General features: G+C 38.1%; 1 protein-coding gene across 1 annotated transcript; it reads right to left on the bottom strand.

Annotated features, from left to right (window-relative positions):
* Positions 1 to 8: 8 nt before the first annotated feature.
* On the bottom strand, positions 9 to 8,639 carry LOC131993070 (uncharacterized). Its single transcript, XM_059358786.1, has 8 exons — positions 8,107 to 8,639; positions 5,882 to 5,981; positions 5,448 to 5,543; positions 2,379 to 4,868; positions 1,525 to 1,695; positions 1,281 to 1,341; positions 775 to 899; positions 9 to 314 (listed from the first exon to the last, which is right to left on the bottom strand). The coding sequence occupies exons 1-8, from the start codon at positions 8,149 to 8,151 to the stop codon at positions 286 to 288; spliced, it is 3,117 nt and encodes a 1,038-aa protein (XP_059214769.1). The 5' UTR covers positions 8,152 to 8,639; the 3' UTR covers positions 9 to 285.
* Positions 8,640 to 8,671: the final 32 nt, after the last annotated feature.

Raw genomic sequence — 8,671 nt, 5'->3', positions numbered from 1 at the left:
CACACACACACACATCAGAGAACATAAGACTTACTATTTTCAAAATGCTGCTTTAATAAAATATATGCATTATTTGTTGCTATCTTTATTGCACAGTATTGAACAGTCTGGAATATATTGTCCCTTATTCTAATGGCAAATCGCCCAAACAAACTTCCTATTCTTCTTGCTTGTTTCTGCTCTCCAATGTAGTAAAATTGAAATGAAGAGGTAATGGAGGAGAGGATAGGCAAAAAGAGAAGAGTGTAAGGAAGAGCAAAAAGAGTAAGAGGTGGGTGTCACGGATCATTTGGAGTCCTGGTCCATTTCGGGATCTAAAGAGAAAACAGCAGAAGTAATTTACTGTATATTTGGGAACATGGTTGTTTTTCATTTTGTCACTGTACATATTTTAGTGAGCCTGTGTAGTGAAAATGCCTATTAATCAGCTGCAGTGCTATGGAGCTGAAACATCATGTTCCAGAGGTAAAAATACAATTTATAATCTCCATAAGAAATTGGATTATAAACCATAGTATATTAGATGAAGCAATGCCATTGTAATTTCTTAAAAGAAACATATTTTTCTCCTACCCCTACTGAAAAACTAAACCATGCACTAATCCAAAAGCGAGTTTATCAATCAGGTTTGTTATGTTGCAACATCATGAATCATCAGTGTAAGGCTTTTAAGCACAGGACAGAGGGATTTTCTGGAATATATTTGAAGCCAATACATTTTGTGTTTAATAAGGTCACATGTGGCTGAAACTTTTCACTGCCTATCTCTCTCACCGATGAAGGTGAACTGAGGGAAGCTGTTCAGGTCTCCTCCTCCATAAAGTCTCTGGAGCTTTGCAGTCTCCTCTAACAGGTATTTTTCATAGTCTGGCTCCGCCTCCAAAAGTCCTCCATTCAACCTTACAGAGGAAGAGGAGAGGATGGGGGACATTAAAACAGGAATGGTTGTTATTCATTGAATGTCTCCTCTCCTCAACATTACACTTCAAGACCACATTTTCCCTTCAGTATTCCATAAACTCTTTTGTTTTTGCTTTTGTTGTTTATTTATTTACTTATATTACAGTGGAAATTGTGCCTCCAGCCATTGTTTCTAAAGCAACAGTATACGTAAATATATCATGTGATGTAATTATTCATTTAACCTTTATGTAAAGAGGATGTTTCCAGACATACATCATCTCATTTTCAAGATGAACCTGGCTTAAGCTGCAGCATAAAATAATAAACATGAGAAAACATGAGTCAACTATAAATGCAACCTTCCTTTGTCTCTCTACCTGTGCATGTTTTTATATTCTCTGATCTTGTCCAGGAAGAGTCTTTGTACTGGCTCTAAATCTGAAAAACATGAAAACAAAACCATTAAAACCCAGCCCTGCTACCAGACAACACAGACATTAGACCATGGATGATATTTGTAACATTACAAGCAACTTTTTTTGTCATTTTCATTCTCATATAACAGAGTAGACTGGAAACAGGAGGAGAGGGGTATGACCTGGAACAAAAGTCCCTGTTTACCTGCATGTGTCCCAGTACCATCTTCATTCCCCAAAGCTTCAGCCTGTGCTCCCTTCTCCTCTTTCTCCACTTTCTCCTCCAGCAGCTCCTCCTTCAGAGCAGGAGAAGCTGGAAAATCATCCGACACTGCAGGCGCTGTATCAACATCGACTGAAGTGGTGGAAACAGTTTCTGTGATAAAAAACCAAGAAACAGATGTTGGTCTGCAGGACAAGAGCGGATTCCACTTTCTATAGTAACAACCTCGGTTTTAGCAAAAATACTTTTGGTTTCATTTTGATCTCTTCTGCCGTTATTACAGTTTTAATCAACACCTAATGTCTAAGATGTCCATCAAAGAGTTTGCAAACTTCCCTTATTACCCCATTATTGTAAATGTTTGCTGCTCTTTCTCTTTACATTAATTGGAAAACTAGTATGAAAAACACTATAAGTTTTCCAATAAACATAAATAACACAAAATGTTTAATTACAACTGCAGTGAAAATGTTGTTTTTTTAAAGACAAAATAGCGACAAATATGGACTGAACCAGAATATTTTGTTTTGAATTTTGGTAACTGTAATCTAGATCTATAAATAGCACAATATTAACAGTATTGGAGTTTCCTAATCTTTATCTGCAACTGTGCAAAGAAAAACAGGTTCAAACAGATTAAATAGATGTGCAAAAAGAAAAAAAAAGCTACACAGCACTCAATTGTTGATTTAGAATTTGAATGTCAAATGAAGCTTTGAACTATTGTGCACAAGCTTAAATAATCTATTTTTGAAATGTCAATCTATTCCTTAGTTAAATCTGTATCTACCTCCTCTCTCTTGCTTTTGCTTCTCCTTTTGTTGCTGCAAACTTACCATCAGAAATATCTGCTCTTACAATTTCCTGGCCATTCGAGCCTTCTGTCATGTGCCCAGGCCCAGAGAACAGCAGCTCCTCCATCAGTGCGTCCATCTGCAGATCTTCAGCCAGTACGTCAGCTTCAGGCAGAAACAGAGACTCGACCTCCAGAGCCTCAGCCGTCTCTTCAGACACCGCTATTTCCTCTACCTCCGTCCTCTTCCCTCCGGCAACAATTTCCGCTTCCTTCTCCAGGTAATCTGCGGTTTCACTCAGAGACTTGTTCTCCAGAGATCCCAGGGAGGCCTCAACTTCAGCCAGAGTCACAGACTCCAGACTCATGGCCTCTATCACGCTCACTTCTTGCTGCTCTCTGGGCTCGTTTTCTGCTTCCAGACCAGTCGATTCATCCGGGTGCTCTGCTTTCTGAAGAGGCTGTGTCAGTCCTTGTTCAGAACCGAACATGGCCTCCTGCATAACAGACATCTCGGCTTCGGTGGTTTCAGAAATAGAATCTAGTGTTAAAATGTCTGCCTCTGCTGTGTCCTCAAAACTAGAAACATCCTCCACCGTGGGAGTAACTTCCATCTTCTCCTTTTCTGCAAATACATCAGCTTCTTTCTCGAGTGCATTCCTAGCTTCTTGCAGAACTTCGGCTTCAAGACTTCCAACTTCAGCCTTCACGTTTGCTAAAGTTATCGACTCCAGCGTCATTGACTCTGCTTCGGTTACCTTCTCCTCAACCAGCACACACTCTCCCTCTACTCCTACAGGTGGATCTGTAGCTGAACTTGTGCCAGGCGGTTTAAAAAGCACTGCAGGAGCAAGCCATGAAAGCTCTTTCAACAACATGCCACTTTCTCCCTCTAACTCTTTAAGATCTTTGGACAGAGAATCCCATTTTGAAAGAACGTCAATTAAAATCTCGCTTTCATCTTCGCTTGAACACTCCGTTTCAGCTGCAGCCTCGTTCTCGACTCCAGTCTCCGTCTGGACCAACAACTCCTGGAGCTGTTTCTCTGCTTTTTCATCGAGGAAAGATTTTGTTTGCAGGAGCTCATCGATTTCTAAAGACGCGACCAGAACCTTGTCTTCGAGGAGTGTTACTGACTCTAAAGTCATTTCTTCAGACCTGTTTACTCCCTCGTCTGATTCTACTATGGGTTCGTTTTTTAAAGGCAAAGGTGCAGATTCTATTGCATTTTGGATTAAGGCAGTGTGTGAGAGGTTTTCAGCTGCTTCTGTTTCTATTGTACCTCCAGGAACAGGAGCATCTACTGCTGCTTCTATTGTAGCTTCTATTAAAGGTTCTTCTTTGGTAATGCAAATAACTCCTGAGTCTGTGCTGGTGGTTTCTACTTTCTGCACTTCTACATCTACTGTGACATCTATTGTAGGCTCTACTGGACCCTCAACAGCATCAGCTCTAGTTTCTAGTGTTTCTACAGAAAAATGGTTGGCTTCTACTGGTGATTCTATTCCAGTTTCTATTAAGGGTTCTTCTTTGGCACAGTGTGAAAGGTCTGTACTGCTGGTGTGTGCAGTCTGAGCTGTTTCTGCTTCAGCTTCTATTGTAGTTTCTACTGAACTTTCAGCCACAGCAGCTCTACTTTCTAGTGTTTCCAGAGGAAGGGTGCTGGCCTCTACTGATGCATCTATTGTAGTTTCTAATAAGGGTTCTTCTTCAGCAGTCTGCAAGAAGTTGTTGGTTTCTGCCACTTCAGCATGAGATTCTACTGTTGCATCTATGGCACATTCAACAACAGCAGCGTGGGAGGTTCTGGCCTCGAATGACGGTTCAACTTTTTCTAATGTAGGTTCTACTGTTGTAGTGTGTGAAATGTCAACCACTCCTGATTCTGTGCTTTTGGTTTCTACTTTCTGAGCTGCTACATCTACTGTGACATCTATCGTAGTCTTTACTGGACCCTCAGCAACAGCAGCTCTAGTTCCTCGTGTTTCCACAGGAAAATTGCTGGTTTCTATTTGCGATTCTATTGCAGTTTCTATTAAGCGTTCTTCTTTGGCAGTGTGAGTGACATCAACCACTCCTGAGGCCTGAGTTTCTTCAGTTGGAGCATCTATTGTAGACTCTACTGGACCTTCAACAACAGCACCTATAACTTCTAGTGTTTCTGCAGGAGATATGATAGACTCTATTGGTGGTTCTACTGTAGTTTCTATGAAGGGTTCTACTGTAGCAGCTGGAAAAGGTGAAGTCTCTGCGTTATTCTCCTCAATGTAGGCAGACAAGGGTGATTCTGTGAGTTCAATTGGCTCTGCAGCAGTTTCTACTTTGGTTTCTATTGTTTCAGTTGAGGGTTGGTACTGTAATGCAGCTGTTTCTGTGCTTGTATCAGCATCAGCATGCTTTAGACTAGAAGCAGCAGGAAAGACAGACACTGCTGGTTCTGTCTTTGAAAAAGGAGGAGCATTTGAGGCGGAGACCCTCACTGAGGAGGTGGGAGGAGGTTTGGTAAACAAGGAGGAGGCTTTGGCAGGTCGAACTGTAGGGAGAAGGGAGAGGGAGAGGGGAAAAGGAGAGAAATGAGTATGTAAAGCACATGGTGAGGGAGGGAGAGAGATAAGTAAAACCACTCAGCACAGACATGGCAGAAACAAGCAGAACAAATCAGCGTTTGGGGGATTCAATTAATTAACAGTCTGTTAACTGTCCTTCAGGCAACTCCAGAGCATGTTCTCTCATCTGTGATCATTTGCAACTGTATGTGCTTCCCTATACGTCCATGTAGTTACATAACCTCGTCTAGCATACTCTTACATATGATTACCATAATATATTCCATATGAACACAACTGAGAAGCCTTAAATCATAAAAGAAAAATCACTGTTGAATATGGAGTGATGAAGAAGGGGCTGATAAATTTGGCTCCTAAATCCCTCAGAATTAAATCCTCTGAACCTTGATTTGCAGGATACTTCAAGGGGAGAAAAATCTAGTCAAAATCCCAAAACCAGCTCTTTATTCTGCAGCTGCAAATTACCATCACCTACTGTGTTGACAGGAAAGGAAAAAAATCTGGAACTCTGTTAAGTTAGCAAACTTTCTTCTGAGTGTTCTGACCTTTTCCAGCAGGGGGCGCTGTGCCTGGCCTCTGCTGGGAGAAGATTTGCTCCAGGAGTTTCGCAACATCCACTGCTGGCTGAGGTTTGGCTTTCTCTGTCAGTGAAAGAAAATACAGACCGAGACTAAAATCAGGCCTGTCCTGGAAAACTTGTGAACTCTGTTTTAGCAAGTATACATGTCTACTCCCACTCTTCCATTTGTGTAGAGTGAATGACATGGGGGGTAAAATGGTAAATGGGGTGCACTTATATAGAGCTTTTATCCCAAGCGCTTTATACCCATTCACATACACATTCATACTGGTGGCCGAGGACACTGGTGCCACCTGCCACCATTGGGAATTCATTCACACACCGATGAACGCAGCAGATTCTACAGTGACACTGAGATTACAAGTTAAAAACTGACAAAAAATCTTGTGTTCTTCTTACTGATGTGTGTCTTGCGTGGTTGTTTTCTGTCGGATGATTTGGAGCTGTAAAGTGCAGCTTGTGGCCTCCACACCACTCTGCACAACTCCCTGTGAATACACTGGACACACATACAGAATCAAGTATTGGGATGAGAAACTTGTCCCCAGTTTGAATGGTTAGATTTTCAGGAATTCTATATACTATAACATTTCTACTAGGGCTGGGCGATATATCGATATATAGATATATTTTTAAATGTGATATGGAATTAGACCATATCACCACTCTGCACAACTCCCTGTGAATACACTGGACACACATACAGAATCAAGTATTGGGATGAGAAACTTGTCCCCAGTTTGAATGGTTAGATTTTCAGGAATTCTATATACTATAACATTTCTACTAGGGCTGGGCGATATATCGATATAAAAGATATATAGATATATTTTTAAATGTGATATGGAATTAGACCATATCGCATATATCGATCAAAAAATGTTCTTTCTTTATATAAATGCTGCAGTTACTAGGTTTTGTCATATTTAGTTCTTTTGTAATGTTTGTTATTCCTTTCTCATAGAAATATATTTATTTCGGAAAAAGATTGGCTATTTTATTTCATAGACTATTTTTATTTAAGATATTTTTTATGTAAATGTGCACTTTATGGAGCATTGATTTAAAATAAAGGTACTCCTTTTGTTATACAGTATTCATTTTCACTTAAATAAACGGTTTCAATTAAACTACTTGTGACATGTCATAATTGACTTTGACTTAACATTTGCTCTCACTTTGCAATAAAATATCAGGATATATCGTATATCATTATTCAGCCTAAATATATCGGGATATGACTTTTGGTCCATATCGCCCAGCCCTAATTTCTACAAGAATTTCTCATGTATACACCATTTTAAAATCAATTGTTCAATCAATAGGAGTGTTGAAGGTATTTCATAGTCAATTAATTAGTCATATTGTTCTTTTCAGTGTTTAGAAAAATGTAGCGCTATGTATGAAGTATTCAGATCCTTTCATTCAGTAAAAGTATTAATATCACAGTGAATAAAAACAAAAACAAATACTGTGACTGAAAAAAATGGTAGTCTGTCTTCTGTAAGTAGAATTAAGTTAGCATAGCCAGGAAAATGTGCTAAAAGTATAAGAAGTGAAAGGACTCAATGCAAACATTAATACATAAGTAAGTAAATCAGTAACTATGCAAATAAATTCAAATTAATAATAATAATCATCATCATTAATAAAAACACAACATTTTTTGCTGAAGCCATAAATTATAAATTATTTTCCACCTAAATGATAAATTGACTAACTAGTAATTTAACTGTTTTGTATCAATGATTGGGTAGTTAAATTCATAACAAAACAACATATTTTATAAAATCTTCATATGTTTTATCTGCTAAATAAATAATAGTAAGTAACTAAACTAAATGTGTACTTAAGTCCACCACTGGAAAAGTAAGTTTAAATTTTAAAGCTTTACGTGTGAGTAAACATGCAACCATTTTGATAATATTATGCTTTATAATGTTTGAATGTGAGGGTATTAAATGTTACCCCCCTGGAGTCCATCTATTTATTGAAAATACACTGAACATGTTTTATTTACAGTAATAACTTATATATATATATATATACATACATACATACATACATATATAAGCTATATATACAAGCTGAGAAAGTCAGTGAAAAGTTCAATCAAAAGGAGCTTTTTACACAGTGTGCCATTTGGTTCTAGACCATTTTAAATAAATGTGAATTTTCTTTATACTAAATTACTAAATTGCTATTTTTTTTAATTTACCTGCAAATAGACATGTTGTTGATGTTTTTATAGTTATTTATTTATTTCATTATTTTCTGCTGTTTTTGTGTGTATAAATAGTGAAAAAAATGGGTACATTTCCATAAAAACCTATGTCCTTTGTTTGTATTTTGGGTTCCTGGCAGCTTTATACTTGTAATTTTTTTTTTTAATGAAAAATTTGACTGATAGCCAAACTTGTGTTGAGAAAAAGGAGCCATGCATGTGATGTAAGAAAAGACTGAATAAAGCTCAACAGAGACAGAAATTAATGCATAGGAAGTTGACAAATTTGAACCAAAATCTCCAGGACTTCAGAGGTTTAAGTCATTACTACACAAAGTTAAAACATGGGGTCAAACGAAATCCTGTTAACTACAGCTAGAAAAACAGGAAACGTACTTACTGTCACACATAATCCTGCTCCTCTTCTGAACAATGCAGCAGCCATGATTGTTTAAAATGAAAAGATAATGTTATAAGTTAGTAACTCTTCTGTTAACGTAGATGAGGAATGTGAGGTCACTGAGAGAGTACTAAATGTCCCAGAGCTCTTCGTCCTGCACCATGACTCTGTCACTCTGATTTTATCGCTTTACATACATTAATTCATATTTTAACTGGTGATAAAAATGCCCAAAACGCAAAATAACACAACGCAGTCAACTCATTTAGTTTACTAACCGAAAGGCGCAGATAAAGACATATTACCGTTTCGTGCTGAACCGATTAACTCGACTACTAACCGTTTGTTTACTTATTTTTTTGCTAGCTCGCTGACATGTTTTTTTTTAGTAAAAGAGGCGTCCTGCTTGTTTTTATAGCATTAACAGTTACATAAAGCTCTACTAAAGCCTCCAAACACTGGAGTCAAGAACCACAGAAGAAGACGGCCTCGCTTCCGGATACGGCTATCACAATAAAAGCATCGACGACACATGACATAAATAACATCAATTTATTATTGTTGT

The sequence above is a fragment of the Centropristis striata genome, chromosome 20 (genome assembly GCF_030273125.1).
Source record: "Centropristis striata isolate RG_2023a ecotype Rhode Island chromosome 20, C.striata_1.0, whole genome shotgun sequence".
In the NCBI taxonomy this organism is placed as follows: Eukaryota; Metazoa; Chordata; class Actinopteri; order Perciformes; family Serranidae; genus Centropristis; species Centropristis striata.
Note: the sequence above shows the minus strand (reverse complement) of the source record. Positions and strands in the feature narration are given on the sequence as shown.

Bases quoted from the DNA above. Each gene is read 5' to 3' on its own strand.
- LOC131993070 (XM_059358786.1), bottom strand. From the start codon at position 8,151: ATGGCTGCTGCATTGTTCAGAAGAGGAGCAGGATTATGTGTGACA. The intron at 1,342-1,524 runs GTAAACAGGGAC...CATGTTTTTCAG, and splicing joins TGGTACTGGGACACATGCAG to ATTTAGAGCCAGTACAAAGA. The intron at 900-1,280 runs GTAGAGAGACAA...TTCCTCTGTAAG, and splicing joins GAATATAAAAACATGCACAG to GTTGAATGGAGGACTTTTGG.